This window comes from Coregonus clupeaformis, chromosome 23, assembly GCF_020615455.1.
Source record: "Coregonus clupeaformis isolate EN_2021a chromosome 23, ASM2061545v1, whole genome shotgun sequence".
In the NCBI taxonomy this organism is placed as follows: Eukaryota; Metazoa; Chordata; class Actinopteri; order Salmoniformes; family Salmonidae; genus Coregonus; species Coregonus clupeaformis.
Window position 1 is genome coordinate 54,713,249 of NC_059214.1, and position 20,469 is coordinate 54,733,717.

The following is a 20,469-nucleotide window of genomic DNA, read 5'->3' on the forward strand; positions in this document are numbered from 1 at the left end:
TGAGTATCCCACTCATAGTGTCCTTTTGATAGTCTGACTCTTTCCGTTTCCCATCACTATCTCTTAACCAGGAGGAGAAGAGACGGAGACTGACACAGAGGAAGGCAAAGGTGAGCCAAGAAAGAATCAGCAAAGAGAGAAAATGAAGATGATGGATGGATATGTTTGATTGATTGGTTGATTGATTGCTCGATTGATTGCTCGATTTTTCCCCAGGCAGGGCAAAACATGAAATGCCCAACTGGGCCCTGTCCTCATCAGACTTCACATGCTGGTTGCAGGAGCTGACGGCCCAGGCCTGTTACGACCGGATCCTACTGGGCCCACTTCCCTATAGCCAGCTACCTGGGTTACCACAGCCCCGACCAAGACACAGCAGAATTTGAGGGGGTACCAGAATGAAGTTTAGGTCAAACAAAATCTTTAGAGAATATTTCATATCACCACCTTTTCACCATTGTCTGATCATTGCATTGATAAAACTATACTCTGGAAATGTTTAGTAGCAGGCACACACGCATGAACACACAGTTGATGCTATAAATCTTGTTTAAACTAATTGATGGTTTGATTACATTTTTCTTAGTCATCTAGTCAAAGCAGGAAAGTTTGCAAAGTAATTATCTTTGAACAGTTTGATTCTCATACATTCAGATTCGTACATCAGAAACCTGACTTTTTTATGTAAAAAGTCTGATCTCGGCAATGGCTTTGATGAAGTCTAATTTCACAGTGTTGATTGAGTTGGACAGAAAGTAATGCTGGTGGACAGCAGGGGGGAGACAGGTGCTGCTGTGTCCCTCTAGGAGACATCTGTAGCTTCTGAGAGGAACGGAGAACTGAAATACAGCTTGTTGGACATCTGCCACCTATATCCTACCTTTGGCCAGCCTTGCAGAGTTACAGAGAGGGAAGGAGAGACAGAAGGAGAAAGAGTTGGACCGGGCTAAAGCCAAATCATTTAAACTTAACGGCATCCTTAACCTCCCTCCTATCTGCCTTGAAGTAACCACTGCTCCAACACACTCTAGATCAGTAGTTCAAGTGAAGAAAGTAAAAGTGAAGAGCTCAGTGAATGTTATTGGAACAGGGCCCTATTCTGTGGACGATAACACATTTGACCTCTGTAAAACAATAAAGAAATCCCTTTTAGTCACCCTGCTCCAGACAAAACACACTTGTTTTGGTTGTGTTGATGTATGATGATGAAAGCACACAGCATATACAGGAGCTTTGTATACTGATTTGAAGTATTTATTTTTGCCCCTGCACAGGTGTGAAAATGTTTTGATTTGCATGTCATTCATGTATATAATCCAACCTCATACATCACACCTGTGATCGCTGACCTTTCAGTGACCCCTCCCTCCCAGGTAATTTTCAGATGTTATTCCAGAATGCACTGGCCCTTTGATCATATACAACAGAGCTCCTCATCAGAAGATTACTTCCCAACTCTGTTGTCATACGGTACCACAGCAGAAATCCTCTTTGCTCCTCTGCCACAACATTGAATCTCATTTCATGGTGTAGTGTACTGGGAATGGAGCGGAATTGCTCTTTCCCCCGGAGCGTAAACTGCTGTGTCCAGAATTCCCCAAGCTTTACTGTTCTTCGGGAGGCAAGTGATGTGGTTGGATGGAGACTTGAGGCAAATCCAATGTCAGGTTGAGGTTTGATGTGAAGAAAGGAACAGTGTTTAATGAAACACTGTCCTACGCTCCTTTCATTTACTTTTCTTTATCATCCATGCAGCCCTTTCTCCTCCTCCTGTTCTGTAATACTTGTATCTGTTCTCCAGATGTGCCATAGAAATGCTGTACTACTGTATCACACACCTTAGGGGAGGTGATCTATCGTGTGTGTGTACGTGCATGCGTTTGTGCACGCCGATGTGTGCTTGCTCGCTCACTCACACCTGTGTGTGTGTGTAATTCAAACCAAACTTTTCCAAGCTCACACTACAATATGAAGTTAAAAGGAAAAAAAGTCATTATCGCACAAATCCAGGGCCATCTGTTTTCCCTCAGGTGGATTTGTTCTATTTGCATGGAAATATGTGCCTGGTGATTCACAGGCTCTATTCGTGCAACTCAGGATCTCACTGCAACCCCTAGGAGATGAGTTCATGCTTTTAGTTTAGGAACAACAAAGGTAACTACAGAGGGATGAAGAATACTGAGCAGATCTGTGGTAAACCTGTTTACTCACTAGCACACCTCCACACACAACTGAGCTGTACACAACCTTCCTGGAGCCTTCTATCTGCAGGGTAGGGGGGCTGCTATGAAGGAGGTTGGTAAACCAGCAGAAAGGAACAGTGCAGCAGGGGGAATGGTCTAAAACTTCTGGTTTGAGAATGTGTGTGGGAACAGGGAGGAAGTGCAGCTAGGCTTTAGTCAGGCAGATTATTGTTGTGTTACTGTGTATGATGGGTTTATGCCTGGCTCAGACCAAGCACTTAAGCTGCTTCTGAAGAAGAAACAACAAAAACTGTGATATGAGTCTGACACTTCTCGTTCCTCTGTCTAGCTCTCTGCCCTCTGTCTATTTCCTCTCTTTCATTCCTTCTTTTGCTTTCTCTAGCTCTCTCTATAGTCCCTATATCTTCTCTCTCCCCTTCTGTCCCTCTGGCTTTCTCTCTCGTCTCTCTGTCTCGCTCTACCTTCTCCCCCACTCTCTCCCTCCTTCATACTGTAGCACTTTTCTGAGTGCTTTAGCCCTGTGCCAGTTTCCTGTGTCCCTGTCCAGCCGTGGCAAGACAAGGAGCTGCTGTTTGCTGCTCCAAAACCAGTGGTGTAAAGTACTTAAGTAAAAATACTATAAAGTACTACTTAAGTAGTTTTTTGGGGGTATCTGTACTTTACTTTTTATATTTTTGACAACTTTTACTTTTACTTCACTACATTCTAAAATAAAATAATGTACTTTTTACTCCATACATTTTCCCTGACACCCAAATGTTTTCATTACATTTGGAATGTTTAGCAGCACAGGAAAATGTTCCAACTCACGTACTTATCAAGAGAACATCCCTGGTCATCCCTACTGCCTCTGATCTGGCGGACTCACTAAACACAAATGCTTCATTTGTAAATTATGTCTGAGTGTGCCCCTGGCTATCCGTAAATAAATAAAAAAAAATATATATATATATAATTAATTGTGCTGTCTGGTTTGCTTAATATAAGCAATTTGACATGATTTATACCTTTACTTTTGATACTTAAGTATATTTTTTACAATTACATTTGATACTTAAGTATATTTAAAACCAAATACTTTTACTCAGGTAGTATTTTACTGGGTGACGGACGGACGGATGGACGCACGCATGCACACACACATGTATGTCAGAACCTCAGGAGCATTTTCTGCATTTCTGAATCTCCCTTCTAGACAGGTCAGGTGGCCTATCATTAACATTAAACCTTTAGTGCTAGCAGACAGTCTAGTGTGCGTTTGCATCTGCTATGCTTGGTGTCTATTGCCTGACTGAAACAGTATCAGTTTGGCCTACCACAGTTGACTGGGACACATGCTGGTTTAATTAGCATTCAGTGGCTGTGATCTTGCCGTGCACTGTCTCACCTTTGAAAAGTTGGGAAGGATTTTTAGAATGAAAGAAGTTATTTAATAGAAGAGATAAAAGTGATATTCACAGGGGTCTTCACAATACGATGCCTCATTTCTGGTGGAAAATGTTTTTGTGAAGGTGTGTGTGTGTATAATGACAAGAACAGAGACAGGGATGGAAAGATACATATTTACGAGGGGAGAGAGAGGAGAGTGAAAGAGAGGGCAACAAGAGGACAGCGGTTTCTGAACTAAAGCAGCTTTCTTAATGTAACTCTGTTTGAGAAAAGTTTCTCTGTGATGAGAGGTTTACCTACATAGCCGTGGCACCATGTGATGGAACTTTCTCCTCAGGTATGTATTTATCATTTTAAGAGACAAAGAAAGAGCCTCAGCTAAACTATATTGAAGTTTACATAACAGCCAAGTCTTTGGAGTGTAGTAGACCCACATTATGAAAAGTAAAGGTCCATATAGTTGAATTACATAACTTGACAGATGTCTTGCAAAGGTCACATCAGTATCACTCTAAACTATGTGACCTAAAGTTTCTCACCCTACACTTTGAGGCCTTAATGTGACCTAAAGTTTGTGACCCTCATGAGTGGGGTAAAGTACTTAGGTAAAAATACTTTAAAGTACTACTTAAGTCATTTTTGGGGGGAACTGTACTTTACTATATATAATTGGACAACTTTTACTTTTACTCCACTACATTCCTAATGAAAATAATGTACTTTCTACACCATACATTTTCCCTGACACCCAAAAGTACTCGTTACATTTTGAATGCTTAGCAGGACAGGAAACTGATCCAATTCACACACGTATCAAGAGAAATTCCCTGGTCATCCCTACTGCATCTGATCTGGCTGTCACGGTTTCGGCCGAGGCTGCGCCTCCTCCTGGTTCGGGCAGGCTTCGGCGGTCGTCGTCTCCGGAGTACTAGCTGCCACCGATCTATGTTTCATGTTCGTTTGGTTTGGTCTTGATGTTGTACACCTGTGTCTAGTTAGTCCTCGTTAGTGTTCTATTTAGTTCTCGTTGTGTGTGTCTGTGTGTTATTGTTTCGCTGTCGTGTTTTGTGCGCTACTGTTTGCCTTGTGCATTTCATATTTTCCTCCTCTGTGTTCGGAGGTTATTTACGCACTGTTTTGTGCGCCGTTTGGTTTTCGCCTGTGTGCGGACTTTCTCGCCTCCGGGCGTTTGACTCGTGAATTTGAGTGTGCTGTTCACTAAAGTCTATTGGACTTATTTTTCTGCGTCCTGCATCTGATTCCTGCACCACACCCACCTACAGCACCCACTGACAGAATAACACACCATTATGGAATCAGCAGGATCGGCTGTGACACCTGTGTCGCTCGAGGAGCATATCCATTGGCAGGAGGGCCAGATAAGACAACTGGAGACCGCTCTACAGGACGTGATCAACACCCTGCACCGATGGGAAGCCAGCAGGGTACCCACACCTCCACCTACCCTGTCCACCCCATCGGCCGGTCCACCAGCCCCAGGTCCGGAACCCAGGAGGATTCGGCTCTCGCTCCCGAGGGCGTATGATGGAACAGCTGCCGGGTGTCAGGGGTTCCTCCTGCAGGTGGAGCTCTACCTGGCCACTGTACACCCGGTGCCCTCGGGACACGAGAGCGTTTCCGCCCTCATCTCCTGTCTCTCGGGAAAGGCGTTGGAGTGGGCTAACGCTGAGTGGAGGAAGATGGACGCCAACACCATCTCCTACGCCGAGTTCTCCCGCCGCTTCAAGGCCGTGTTTGACCATCCACCTGAGGGCAAAGCGGCGGGGGAGCGGCTAGTCCACTTGAGACAGGGGAGGAGGAGAGCACAGGCGTTTGCTTTGGAGTACCGGACTCTAGCGGCGGATGCAGGGTGGAATGAACAGGCTCTCATTGACCATTTTCGGTGTAGCCTCCGGGAGGACGTTCAACGAGAGTTGGCCTGCAGGGATACCCATCTGACTTTCGACCAGTTGGTTGATATGTCCATCCGTTTAGACACCCTGCTGGCCACCCGTGGACGTCCCGAGGGGGGTCCGTCCATTCCGCCCTCCGGCACTTCCGAGCCGAGCCCTATGGAGCTCGGGGGTGCCGGCGCTAGAGAACGGAGTAGGAGGAGCCCGAGGGGGCCTGTCTCCTGCACCAAGTGCGGTCGTGGAGGGCACACTGCGGCCAGGTGCTGGGGAGGGTTCTCCGGGGGAGAAGACAACAGGCCACGCACTGGGGGGGCCTCCCAGGTGAGTAGACGCCCCACCTACCCAGAGCTTTCTGTTGCGCACTTTTGTATACCTGTTGGTTTTCCACAGGTTGCACCTCATTCCCAGCATAAGGCGCTAGTAGATTCAGGCGCAGCTGGGAATTTTGTTGATCTAAAGTTTTGTTTAGAGTTAGGGATCCCTCTCCTACCCGTTGACAAACCTTTTCCCGTTCATGCCTTAGATAGCCGTCCGTTGGGGTCGGGGTTGATCAGGAAGTCACAGCGCCACTTAGGATGTGTGCGCAGGGGGTCATGAAGAGACTATACAGCTGTATCTGATCGACTCTCCTGCGTACCCAGTGGTGCTGGGGATTCCCTGGTTAGCACCCATAACCCTGCTATTTCGTGGCAACAGAGGGCTCTCGATGGGTGGTCTGTTCAGTGTGAGGGGCGATGTCTGGGTGTTTCCGTGGGGGCGACTTCGGTGGAAAGTCCAAACCAAGTGCCCGCACTGCACATTCCGCCTGAATATGGGGATTTAGCTCTTGTGTTTAGCAAAACTAGGGCGACGCAGTTGCCTCCCCATAGACAGGGGGATTGTGCGATTGATCTCCAGGCAGGAGCAGCGCTCCCACGGAGCCATGTGTATCCTTTGTCTCAAGAGGAGAGAAAAGCTATGGAGACCTACATAGCCGAATCTTTGAGACAGGGATACATTCGGCCTTCCACTTCCCCCGCCTCTTCGAGTTTCTTTTTGTGAAAAAGAAAGATGGAGGGTTGCGCCCATGCATTGATTACCGTGGTCTCAATCAGATTACTGTGAAATACAGTTATCCACTCCCTCTGATTGCGACCATGACAGAGTCATTGCATGGGGCGCGGTTTTTCACAAAATTGGATCTCAGGAGCGCGTATAACTTGGTGCGCATTAGGGAGGGCGATGAATGGAAAACAGCGTTTAGTACCACGTCAGGTCATTTCGAATATCTTGTCATGCCATATGGGTTGATGAATGCTCCATCAGTCTTTCAATCCTTCGTAGATGACATTTTCCGGGATATGCAGGGACAAGGGGTGGTCGTGTACATTGATGATATTCTGGTATACTCGTCTACCTGAGCCGAGCATGTAACCCTGGTGCGACGTGTATTGAGGAGGCTGTTGGAGCACGACCTATATGTCAAGGCAGAGAAATGTCTGTTTTTCCAGGAGTCGGTCTCCTTTTTGGGTTATCGGTTGTCCGCGTCAGGGGTGAGTATGGAGGTGGATCGTGTGTCCGCTGTGCGTAATTGGCAAACTCCAACCACTGTAAAAGAGGTGCAGCAGTTCTTGGGCTTTGCGAATTACTACCGGAGGTTTATCCGGGGTTTTGGACAGGTGGCAGCTCCCATCACGTCCCTTCTGAAGGGGGGTCCGGTGCGCCTGCAGTGGTCAGCTGATGCGGACAGGGCCTTTGGGAGACTGAAGGACCTGTTTACGTCGGCTCCGGTGCTGGCGCATCCGGATCCCACGATTCCCTTTCAGGTTGAGGTGGACGCGTCTGAGGCTGGTATAGGGGCCGTGCTCTCTCAACGGTCCGGCTCGCCACCTAAACTCCGCCCCTGTGCTTTTACTCCAAAAGCTCAGCCCGGCGGAGCGTAACTATGACGTTGGGGACAGGGAGCTGTTAGCTGTAGTTCAGGCCCTTAAGGTGTGGAGGCATTGGCTTGAGGGGGCTCAACACCCTTTCCTCATTTTGACTGACCATCGGAACCTGGAGTACATCAGGGCAGCGAGGAGACTGAACCCTCGCCAGGCTCGATGGAGTATGTTTCTCACCAGGTTCGTATTTAAAATCACGTACATCCCTGGTTCCCAGAATGGCAAGGCAGATGCACTGTCCCGGCGGTATGACACGGAGGAGAGGTCCGTTGAGCCTACTCTCATACTACCGGAGTCTTGCCTTGTGGCACCGGTGGTGTGGGAGGTCGATGCCGAGATCGAGCGGCGTTGCGCACCGACCCCAGCCCTCCACAATGTCCTGAGGGTCGGAAGTACGTTCCGCTCGAGATTCGGGATCGACTCATCTACTGGGCTCACAAGTCACCCTCCTCTGGACATCCGGGTATTGGCCGGACAGTGCATTGCCTTAGCACTAAATACTGGTGGCCTACTTTGGCTAGGGATGTGAGGGTTTATGTCTCCTCCTGCTCGGTGTGCGCCCAGTGTAAGGCGCCCCGACATCTGCCCAGGGGTAAGTTACAGCCCCTACCCGTTCCACAACGACCATGGTCCCACCTCTCGGTGGATTTTGTAACAGACCTTCCCCTCTCTCAGGGGAATACCACCATCCTGGTCGTTGTGGACCGGTTCTCTAAGGCCTGTCGTCTTCTCCCTATGTCGGGTCTTCCTACTGCCCTACAGACCGCTGAGGCCCTATTTACCCACGTCTTCCGGCATTACGGGGTCCCCGAGGATATAGTGTCTGATCGAGGCCCCCAGTTTACCTCCCGTGTGTGGAGAGCGTTTATGGAGCGTTTGGGGGTCTCGGTTAGCCTTACCTCGGGGTACCACCCGGAGAGTAACGGGCAGGTGGACCGTGTCAACCAGGATGTGGGTAGGTTTCTGAGGTCGTATTGCCAGGACCGGCCTGAGGAGTGGGCGCGTTACATTCCCTGGGCCGAGATGGCCCAGAACTCTCTCCGCCACTCCTCTACTAACCTAACCCCTTTTCAATGTGTATTAGGTTACCAGCCGGTTCTGGCACCGTGGCAGCAGAGCCAGATCGAGGCCCTGCGGTGGATGATTGGATGAGGCGCTCGGAAGAGACGTGGAACGCTGCCCACGTCCACCTGCAGCGGGCCGTCCTTCGTCACAAGGCGAGCGCCGATCTCCACCGCAGTGAGGGGCCGGTGTACGCACCCGGAGATCGAGTCTGGCTCTCTACCAGAAACCTACCCCTCCGCCTGCCCTGCCGGAAGCTGGGTCGGCGGTTTGTGGGGCCCTTTAAAGTCCTGAGAAGATTGAACGAGGTGTGTTATAGGTTACATCTACCTGTTGAATATAAGAATATTAACCCCTCGTTCCATGTGTCTCTTCTCAGGACGGTGGTAGCTGGTCCACTCCAGGACAATGAGATAGGAGAGACTCCTCCGCCCCCATTGGACATCGAGGGGGCTCCGGCATACACCGTTCGGTCCATCTTGGACTCCAGACGCCGGATGGGGGGTCTCCAGTATCTCGTGGAGTGGGAGGGGTACGGCCCGGAGGAGCGGTGCTGGGTGCCGCGGAGGGACATCCTAGACCCATCTCTCCTGTCGGAGTTCCACCGGGACCATCCCGCGCGCCCTGCTCCGCGTCCTCCTGGTCGTCCCCGAGGCCGTGGTCGGCGCACGGCTGGAGCCGCGCGTCAAGGGGGGGGTACTGTCACGGTTTCGGCCGAGGCTGCGCCTCCTCCTGGTTCGGGCAGGCTTCGGCGGTCGTCGTCTCCGGAGTACTAGCTGCCACCGATCTATGTTTCATGTTCGTTTGGTTTGGTCTTGATGTTGTACACCTGTGTCTAGTTAGTCCTCGTTAGTGTTCTATTTAGTTCTCGTTGTGTGTGTCTGTGTTTGTGTGTTATTGTTTCGCTGTCGTGTTTTGTGCGCTACTGTTTGCCTTGTGCATTTCATATTTTCCTCCTCTGTGTTCGGAGGTTATTTACGCACTGTTTTGTGCGCCGTTTGGTTTTCGCCTGTGTGCGGACTTTCTCGCCTCCGGGCGTTTGACTCGTGAATTTGAGTGTGCTGTTCACTAAAGTCTATTGGACTTATTTTTCTGCGTCCTGCATCTGATTCCTGCACCACACCCACCTACAGCACCCACTGACACTGGCGGACTCACTAAACACAAATGCTTCATTTGTAAATTATATCTGAGTGTTGGAGTGTGCCCCTGGCTATCTGTACAATTTTAAAACAAGAAAATCATGCTGTCTGGTTTGCTTAATATAAGGAATTTGAAGTATATTTTAGCAGTTACATTTACTTTTGATACATAAGTATATTTAAAGTCAAATACTTTTAGACTTTTACTCAAGTAGTATTTTACTGGGTGACTTTCACTTTTACTTGAGTCATTTTCTATTAAGGTACAGAAGACTTTTACTCAAGTATGAAAAATGCTAGCTGTGCCACTAGAGATCCTGGTTCGATTCCAGGCTCTGTCGCAGCCGGCCGCGACCGGGAGACCCATGGGGCGGCGCACAATTGGCCCAGCGCCGTCCAGGGTAGGGGAGGGTTTGGCCGGCAGGGATGTCCTTGTCCCTTCGCGCATTAGCGACTCCTGTGGCGGGCCGGGCGCAGTGCACACTGACTCAGTAGCCAGGTGTACGGTGTTTCCTCCGGCACATTGGTGCAGCTGGCTTCTGGGTTAAGCAGGCATTGTGTCAAGAAGCAGTGCGGCTAGGTTGGGCTGTGTTTCGGAGGACGCACGACTCTCGACCTTCGCCTCTCCCATGTCCGTACGGGAGTTGTAGCGATGGGACAAGACTGTAACTACCAATTGGATACCACGAAATTGGGGAGAAAATGGGGGTAAAATACCCCTCACAAAAAAAAAAGAATTGGGCTGCCTGTGTAAATTCAGCATAAGAGGCTCAAAGGCAGCTTCCCCAGGTAGGCTGCCTATCAATACAACCCTAGGGGCTTGATTCAATCTGCAGTGCCAAAGATCTGCGTTGTAGAATGGTTGAAATCACGCTATAACACTGATCTTCCACGCTACTGATTGAACTCAGCCCTAACAGTCAGACTCACTTCCACACTGCAGTTCCCTCACTCATTCCACCACTACAGCCTCAATTCTAATTCAGCTATCACCTGTCAGTTCTGTCAAATCGCTGGACTGTTCTTAGTGATGGGGGTATGAAACGTCCCCAGACATATGGCTGAAATCAATGTACCATGTGCCACACATCAAGGATCAGAGGTTTATCATTGGCTCAGGTTTGAAAGTTCACCTTTGGTATAAACTGTGTAGGGAGGACAGCTGTTATACAGTTAACATTCCTCTCTCTCTCTCTCTCTCGCTCTCTCTCTCTCTCAATGCTGCTACTGTACTTACTGGATGGAAAAGTACACCAGACACACATGAACATTCAATTAAGAGAAAGAACCCTACTTCAGACAGGCCCGTTTCTGTTGGTTGGATTTTTGGGTAAACAACAATCCACCGCGAAGGGGACATCATGGCTTCTCAGCGGCTGTATCGGAGGCTGGTGGAGCTCACCGTTCTGCTCACACTCCTGGCCCTCACAGGTAAGATAACTCTTTCTCTCTTTTTTTGGCTCCCTCTCTCTCTAGCTCTCTTCTTATTCAAGTTTTTCTTTCAACTATCTTTCTGTCTCCATCTCCCCTCACATCTATCGCTCTGTCCCCCCACACCTTCTACTCCAATAGATAATGCATACAGAAGGGAACAAAATGTAGATGAACACAACCTCTGCAGTAACATCTGCTACACTGAAGTGTTAATTAATATAGTGAAGAACCTCAAGTTTGAAGGTTGATGATATGTTTTATGAAGTTTTATCAGGTATCTGGGTTACCTAGGGAAAGTGATTAATTATTTCACATAATGCTTGAATGCATAAGGAGTTTCTTTCTCTTGTGTGGGAAAAGGACGAGCATGGGAGGATGGCAGACAGATGAAAATACAAAACAGACTTGGGAGATAAGTGAAATGTAGATTATACAGTATCTGTCATGTGTTACTGAAGACTAGCTGGCCATGGAGATTCCAATAATCCCTTTAATCTCAAAAGTATTTTCTAGCTGTCTCTATGCCACCATTTTGCGAGAAGGGTTGCAGTGGTAGGGAAGAAGAGAACAAGGGGGAAGAGTGAGAGAGAGGTAGGGAAAGAGAGAGGGAGAGGTAGGAAGAAACAGGAGGGAAAATGAGATAGCAGACCAGGCAGATCTCTCAGTGGGAAGTCTGACTCATTGTTAAATGTGAGGCAGAAAATCGCAAACGTCCTATTTAATATTCCTACAACATGAAAGAACCGCTAGGCTGATGAGAAAAGTTCAGTGGGGATATTGCTCTTTTGATGTTCAGTGTTCATGTGTAACTTAGATTGGTGCAAAACACCTGCAAACAATTTCCTATAACCTCAACCATGTGCCCCATCTCTGGATGTTTGTGCGTGTGTGTGTGCGTGTTTGTGTGTGTTAAGCCTCTACTGAATGGGCTGTGCTTTATCACACCACAAACTAACTCAATAATCACAATGGGCTAACCGTGGTCCTCTGTAGCTCAGCTGGTAGAGCACGGCGCTTGTAACGCCATGGTAGTGGGTTCGATCCCCGGGACCACCCATACACAAAAATGTATGCACGCATGACTGTTAGTCGCTTTGGATAAAAGCGTCTGCTAAATGGCATATTTATTTTATTTAGTATAGTACGGTCTCCTCTCATTGCTAAAGGGATTCTAGGCTATTCATTAACCCCACTAAGTGTCCTAATTACTATTTTTATCAGATGTTTCCAGTGAGAGCAGCTTGCACAAGATCCTGAAGAAAAGAGATGGTAATATTCACAGATAGCTTTTACATACACACATTAAACACTGTGCATACTTTACATTCTACTCCCTTTACACGTCTCCTCTCTGCCTCCCCCCAGTGGTGGGTGACAGTAGCACTCTGTCTAAGTCCAGAGTGGCAGTCGCTCCCGCCAAGGCCAAAGAGTTCCTGGCCAATCTACGGAGGCCCAAGAGGAACATCTGGGACCGCAGCAGGCCAGATGTGCAGCAGTGGATCATGCAGTTCATGTACATGGGCTTTGATGAGACGGTGAGCGGGGATAGGAGGGTTGAATGGGGTAGGGCCCTGAGTTTATTCTGACCCTGGGACCTGACTAGGAAAAATATAGGCCCTACTATGGGCCATTGTCATAGGCTATAGCCATGACCTGGAGTTTATCCTGGTCGAGTCACAAGGTTGGAAAAACTCCTGGCTCTAGATATGGTAAAAAAAAAAAATATATATCCTTTAGCATGATTGTACATTTTAATATGTAGAGTGAGAAATCTATAGATGGAGGGATAATGCCCAGCCTAATTTGTAGTCGTTATCAGACTAGATAAGAGCAGAAGGATGATTCTGTCACAGCAGGACCCAGAGACTCTATTCAAAGGAGAGATAATTATCCTCCAACACTATAGACATCACTGGGCCTGACACACTTTGAATACACACACACACACGCACACACACGCACACACACACAAACTCTCAAGCTTTCTCTTCTCTCTAGCTATGTTTCTTCGAGATCAATGATTTCGATGGAGATTTTTAGAAACACCAGGAACAAGGAGAAAAGCTTTGGAAAAACAAGTCAGAGAGTGGGGGACAGGAGAGAGCAGGGCCGGCCCTAGCCTTTTGGGGGCCCTAAGCGACATTCAGTTGGGGGCCCCCCCACCTCTCTGCAAAACATTTTAGTGGCCCCCCTCTTGATGGCAGAGATCATTTTTGTTGTTTTGAAGTTAATTTCCTGCAATTCCATACATTTTGCCATGGGGCGTAGACAGGCCCGGTGCCAGGATAAAGTGACTAAGGGGGCAGTTAACATTTTTTTGGGGTTCTTGCATTGGAATTATATCGAATTCTACTTATATCACGCTATACCACAATAAACATAGTTAAAATGCAGAGACTCCGAGACCATTGAGTGCCTTTGAAGTGACAGGTTGGCGCGAAATCTGTAGCCTATCTCCACTGCACTGTATCAGCACAATGGACAGTGCCCTACACACTAAAGCAAGGCCATTTTGGTAATGAATATAGGCTTCAAGATAGATAGGCTGTTTGTAATAGGTGAATTACCCTATGTGAACACAGCTGTTTTACCAAAATAATGCAAACTAAATGCTGAAAGTAGTAACCTAGTTATTCATGCATGCAAACAAAAATGCTGAATAGCAGTTTGGTTTAGAATACCGACAACTGCGAATGCAAACAAATTAATGCGAACAGAACAAAAGAGCGGTACCAAGTAGGCCTAGTAAACTAAATATCAGATCGATACAGGCATGACACAATCTATATTTAGGCTAGTTACACTAACAGTAAACAAACACAGTAAATAAAAGGCAAATGGAGAACCAAATAACCAAAACAATAACCTACAGCCTGCTACAGTGAGATGCAGCCATGCACAGCCATCTTGCCACATAAATAGGCCTATGGGCCTGCTTCAAACATGGAAAATCATGCCGCTCATGAGTTCAGCAACACGTTGTGATATGGTACAATACACTTCTGTGGATCAAATTCGACCCACATAATCAATTAAGCAATTCCAGCCTACCATAACCGCGTTTCCAATACATACAGTTCCATTTAAAACCAATAGGCTACCAAGAAAACCCTAATAGAATGTATCTATTTCTATGATTAAAAATACCGATATGTAGCGATACCCAGGGGTGTCATTTGGGTTCTTGTATTGGAATTATATTGAATTCTGCTTATATCACGCTATACCACAATAAACATAAACGTTTGAATGCCGAAACCATTGAGTGCTTTTGACCAAGAAGTGACAGGTTGGTGCGAAATCTCCACTGCGCTCTATCAGCATCACGACTCCAACACCATCTTTAAGTTTGCCGACGACACAACGGTGGTAGGTCTGATCACAGACAACTATGAGACAGCCTATAGGGAGGTCAGAGACCTGGCAGTGCCAGGACAAAAACCTGTCCCTCAACGTGATCAAGACAAAGGAGCTGATCGTGGACTACAGGAAAAGGAGGGCAGAGCACACCCCCATTCACATCGACGGGGTTATAGCGGAGCAGGTCTAGAGCTTCAAGCTCCTTGGTGTCCACATCACCAACAAACTATTATGGTCCAAAGACACCAAGACAGTCGTGAAGAGGGCACAAAAAAACGCCTATTCCCCCTTAGGAGACTGAAAAAATTTGGCATGGGTCCTCAGATCCTCAAAAAGTTATACAGCTGCACCATCGAGAGCATCCTGACTGGTTTCATCACCACCTGGTATGGCAACTGCTCGACATCCAATCACAACGCGCTACAGAGGGTAGTGCGTACGGCCCAGTACATCACTGGGGCCAAGTTTTCTGCCATCCAGGACCTCTATACCAGGTGGTGTCAGAGGAAGGCCCTCAAAATTGTCAAAGAATCCAGCCACCCTCGTCATAGACTGTTCTCTCTGCTACCACATGGCAAGCGGTACAGGAGCGCCAAGTCTAGGTCCAAAAGGCTTCTAAACAGCTTCTACCCCAAAGCCATAAGACTGCTGAACAGTTAATCAGTTAATCACTTTACCCCTACCTACATGTACATATTACCTCAATTAGCTCGACTAACCTGTACTCCCGCACATTGACTCGGAACCGGTACCCCCTGTATATAGCCTCGTTATTGTTTTTTGATTGTGTTACTTTTTTAAAACTTTAGTTTATTTAGTAAATATTTTCTTAGCTCTTATTTTTCTTAACTGCATTGTTGGTTAAGGGCTTGTAAGTAAGCACTTCACGGTAAGGTCTACACCTGTTGCATTCGGCGCATGTGACAAATAAAATTTTACTTGATTTGATTTGACAGTGCCCTACACATTAAAGCAAGGCCATTGAAAACCTAGGCTGGCTAAGGAAGTCATTTTGCCATTTCATACCTAGGTTTTTGCTGAAATGACACCACTGGCTATACCACCAAGACTTTGATAAAAACCAACCAGCTAGTTTGTTTCTTACCTTTTCAGAAGAGTTACAGCCTCCTTGATGCTCTGTGGAACTTCCTGAGTAATTGATCATTCCATTCTCCTCAAAATCTTCTTGTAAGATCCCCCTCAAATGCCAGTTGGATTAGTTGAGCTTTCCTTGGGTGTAGCATGCTTCTTCTGTGCTGACTGAACACGTTTGTCAAAGTGGAAAATGACTTCTAACATGTGGCTGTGGACATCCCAAAAGTCTACCCATGTTTCAGTGCAGTAAGCACGGTCGGCATAGTAGAGAGAGGCCCAGAAAATAGTTGCAGAATATCAAGTGGGGTCCATTTGTCCTCATTGGAGCCGGAGCGGTCGATTTCAGTCTACAAAAACTGGCGAACGACAATTAACTTAGCTTCCACCAAATCTGTTTTGCTTATATCCAGTGGTATATCTCACTGGTCATCCCCAAAGCCAACACCTCCTTTGGCCGCCATTCCTTCCAGTTCTCTGCTGCTAATGACTGGAACGAACTGCAAAAATCTCTGAAGCTGGAGACTTATCTCCATCACTAACTTTAAGCATCAGTTGTCAGAGCAGCTTACCGATCACTGCACCTGTACACAGCCCATCTGTAATTAGCCCACCCAACTACCTCATCCCCATATTGTTATTTATTTTGCTAATTTGCACCCCAGTATCTCTATTTGCACATCTTCTTCTGCACATCTACAGTGGGGAAAAAAAGTATTTAGTCAGCCACCAATTGTGCATGTTCTCCCACTAAAAAAGATGAGAGAGGCCTGTAATTTTCATCATAGGTACACGTCAACTATGACAGACAAATTGAGAAAAAAAAATCCAGAAAATCACATTGTAGGATTTTTAATGAATTTATTTGCAAATTATGGTGGAAAATAAGTATTTGGTCACCTACAAACAAGCAAGATTTCTGGCTCTCACAGACCTGTAACTTCTTCTTTAAGAGGCTCCTCTGTCCTCCACTCGTTACCTGTATTAATGGCACCTGTTTGAACGTGTTATCAGTATAAAAGACACCTGTCCACAACCTCAAACAGTCACACTCCAAACTCCACTATGGCCAAGACCAAAGAGCTGTCAAAGGACACCAGAAACAAAATTGTAGACCTGCACCAGGCTGGGAAGACTGAATCTGCAATAGGTAAGCAGCTTGGTTTGAAGAAATCAACTGTGGGAGCAATTATTAGGAAATGGAAGACATACAAGACCACTGATAATCTCCCTTGATCTGGGGCTCCACGCAAGATCTCACCCCGTGGGGTCAAAATGATCACAAGAACGGTGAGCAAAAATCCCAGAACCACACGGGGGGACCTAGTGAATGACCTGCAGAGAGCTGGGACCAAAGTAACAAAGCCTACCATCAGTAACACACTACGCCGCCAGGGACTCAAATCCTGCAGTGCCAGACGTGTCCCCCTGTTTGCTAGAGTGCATTTGGATGATCCAGAAGAGGATTGGGAGAATGTCATATGGTCAGATGAAACCAAAATATAACTTTTTGGTAAAAACTCAACTCGTCGTGTTTGGAGGACAAAGAATGCTGAGTTGCATCCAAAGAACACCATACCTACTGTGAAGCATGGGGGTGGAAACATCATGCTTTGGGGCTGTTTTTCTGCAAAGGGACCAGGATGACTGATCCGTGTAAAGGAAAGAATGAATGGGGCCATGTATCGGAGATTTTGAGTGAAAACCTCCTTCCATCAGCAAGGGCATTGAAGATGAAACGTGGCTGGGTCTTTCAGCATGACAATGATCCCAAACACACCGCCCGGGCAACGAAGGAGTGGCTTCGTAAGAAGCATTTCAAGGTCCTGGAGTGGCCTAGCCAGTCTCCAGATCTCAACCCCATAGAAAATCTTTGGATGGAGTTGAAAGTCCGTGTTGCCCAGCGACAACCCCAAAACATCACTGCTCTAGAGGAGATCTGCATGGAGGAATGGGCCAAAATACCAGCAACAGTGTGTGAAAACCTTGAAAGTGTTTGACCTGTGTCATTGCCAACAAAGGGTATATAACAAAGTATTGAGAAACTTTTGTTATTGACCAAATACTTATTTTCCACCATAATTTGCAAATAAATTCATTACAAATCCTACAATGTGATTTTCTGGATTTTTATTTCTCATTTTGTCTGTCATAGTTGACGTGTACCTATGATGAAAATTACAGGCCTCTCTCATCTTTTTAAGTGGGAGAACTTGCACAATTGTTGGCTGACTAAATACTTTTTTCCCCCACTGTATCACTCCAGTGTTAATACTAAATTGTAATTATTTTGCACTATGGCCTATTTATTGCCTTACCTCCATAACTTACTACATTTGCACACACTGTATATAGATTTTCTATTGTGTTATTGAGTATTACACATGTTTTATCCCATGTGTAACTCTATGTTGTTGTTGTTTTTATCGCACTGAATTGCTTTATCTTGGCCAGGTCGCAGTTGTAAATGAGAACTTGTTCTCAACTGGCTTACCTGGTTAAATAAAGGTGAAATAAAATATAAATTAAATAGTGGTTTAACCTTTCCGCCATAGCACTTCAAAACAATTTTTTCTTTCCACAGTGCAGTGCATTTCAAATGCTTTTTGCTTGATGCGTGCCTAGAGAAACCTTTGGTACCATCAATAGCATGCTTCCAGCTATAATACACAGCTTGGGTGAAGGCCAATGTTTGGGTACTTTGCCAAGCCAATTTCTGACATCCATTGCAGCAGTGGCAGATTAACTGGTTCGAGCTAGCTAAATAGGCTAAGGCTAATAACACTAACCCTTTTTACAGCTAGCAAAGAAGCTAACTAAACTCTGTAGTGGTGGGGCATGAGGCAGAGTTGAATGAAGCAGCTTCAACGGTAAACTTGACCCCGCCCTTATAAATCCAAATAATATATTACAGGAGGCGGTGTATCACGTTATTATAATATAATAATATAACGTGATACACCGCCTCCTGTAATATATTATTTGGATTTATAAGGGCGGGGTTAGTTATTCATTTAGCTTACCACAAATGAGAAGCATTTTTCCCCGCTTTTTATGGAAACCCAAAGACGTCATACCTAACCGCTCCAGTGGCTTTCCATAACCACTCTACACACTCTGTCCATTGTGCTGACTCAGCGTAGCGGATACAGAATTTGGACTGGGGCCCCCTAGTTTATGTTGCTTATGCCTGGGGCTGGCCCTGAGAGAGGTAGGAATTGAGAAAAACAGGTTAGGAACAAAGTAAAAAAAGGAAGGAGAAAGTTGTTTCCTCCTCAGTTTTGTAGACAGTTGACAGCACTGAGGTATAAAAAGAACTGGAGACTGCGTCCAAGATGTCCGACCGTTGTTTTCAAGGTAATCTACTCATGTTAGCATACGCCGATTCATGGCCCGTCTATATCCGGGTTTATACGGACCAACATCACATGCACACTAGCACTCAGCGCGCACAGGGAGCAGCAACATCATCATCACGTCATCCAAAAACAAAGCAGACATTGAGACATTGGATGAATATTTTTTAAATATCTTCAGCTGTGAGTGATGGATTAAAACACCTGCCTCAACGACAATCATTTGAATAATTCAATGGATGTTTTGTGCACAAAGGTGATGACTAAAGTGTCTTATTAGGAATGTTCAAATCTGACTTCTCTATGTGGCCGTGTATGGAAATTGTCTTTCTGGGCCAGGCGTCAGTTAAACTGTAGCAGCAGTCAAAACTAGACCGGAACCCTGGCCCCTTGGTTGACAGCTCCTGTAGGTCAGTCGGTAGGATTGCTTTAATGACTTCCTGTTCTCTGGACATGCCTCTCTGGCTGTTGGCTCCGACAGCCTTGGCATTTTAAACCATGTTGGTCTATACTCTATACATACTGTACCAGCCGTCCTCTTCAAGTCATCTCCACAACATCTGCTGAATCCCAAATCAACCCCATAGCCTCTTACCCCCTAAGCACTCTAGTAGATCTGAAAGGATCTGATGGGTATGAGAAACAAGTTAATTGCTTAACCCTACCTCTAAAAGGCTGAGTATATTTCACCATATTACTAGTGCCTTTCCAATGTTTCAGATCTTCTCAGTTGAGCTGAGGTTGCGGTCTAACTATGTGGTCTTGTTCTTTCACTCCCCAGAGACTGGAGACGGACCTGTCCTACTGGATGGACCACGCACGGTCCAACGATCAGGGTCGTCAGCACCATTATGATGAGAACTCTCCCATCGGACCCAGAGACAGAGGGGCACACCGTCATGGAGCCAACGTCAACTATGACTACTACTAACTCCACACGCTCGCAGTCTCACCCCTTCTCCCAAAACTGAAGGCCAACTACTTCTCTCTTTCCCTCCCCTACTTCTAACACCAAACTCTACCTTACACCTATTACCATAACCCCAATGAACTTCCCGCTCCTCCTCTACTAACCCCAATGGATCTCACTCTCCTCCTCTACTAACCCCAATGGATCTCACTCTCCTCTCTACTAACCCCAATGAACTTCCCGCTCCTCCTCTACTAACCCCAATGGATCTCACTCTCGTCCTCTACTAACCCCAATGAATCTCCCTCTCCTCCTCTCCTAACCCCAATGAATCTCCCTCTCCTCCTCTACTAACCCCAATGAATCTCCCTCTCCTCCTCTACTAACCCCAATGAACCTCCCTCTCCTCCTCTACGAACTCCTTCTCCCACTTCTCCCCAGCCTAATACTAATCTAATGACCCCTGCTCGAGATCGGTCTATCTTCTTCCTATCACCTTGCACCAGCTGTTGTTGCATACTGTTTGTATTGTGCATGTATTGTCAGTGTAAATAAAGACAGACTTATCGCTCAGCTCAGCCTCACATTATTGACTAACCTCCTCACTACCAGAATAGCAACAGTGATGCCAAGGTTTTAGAAGTGACACGCAAACATGGGAGACATATTATTGGAAATATTTTAT

The 20,469-nt window shown here is 46.5% G+C and overlaps 1 protein-coding gene across 1 annotated transcript; it reads left to right on the forward strand.

Annotated features, from left to right (window-relative positions):
* The first annotated feature begins 10,820 nt into the window (after positions 1-10,820).
* LOC121556324 (augurin-A) lies at positions 10,821-20,141 on the forward strand. The gene is made up of 4 exons (XM_041870236.1): positions 10,821-11,063; positions 12,288-12,335; positions 12,432-12,601; positions 19,656-20,141. Exons 1-4 carry the CDS (start codon positions 10,994-10,996, stop codon positions 19,803-19,805), a joined length of 438 nt encoding a protein of 145 aa, XP_041726170.1. The 5' UTR covers positions 10,821-10,993; the 3' UTR covers positions 19,806-20,141.
* Positions 20,142-20,469: the final 328 nt, after the last annotated feature.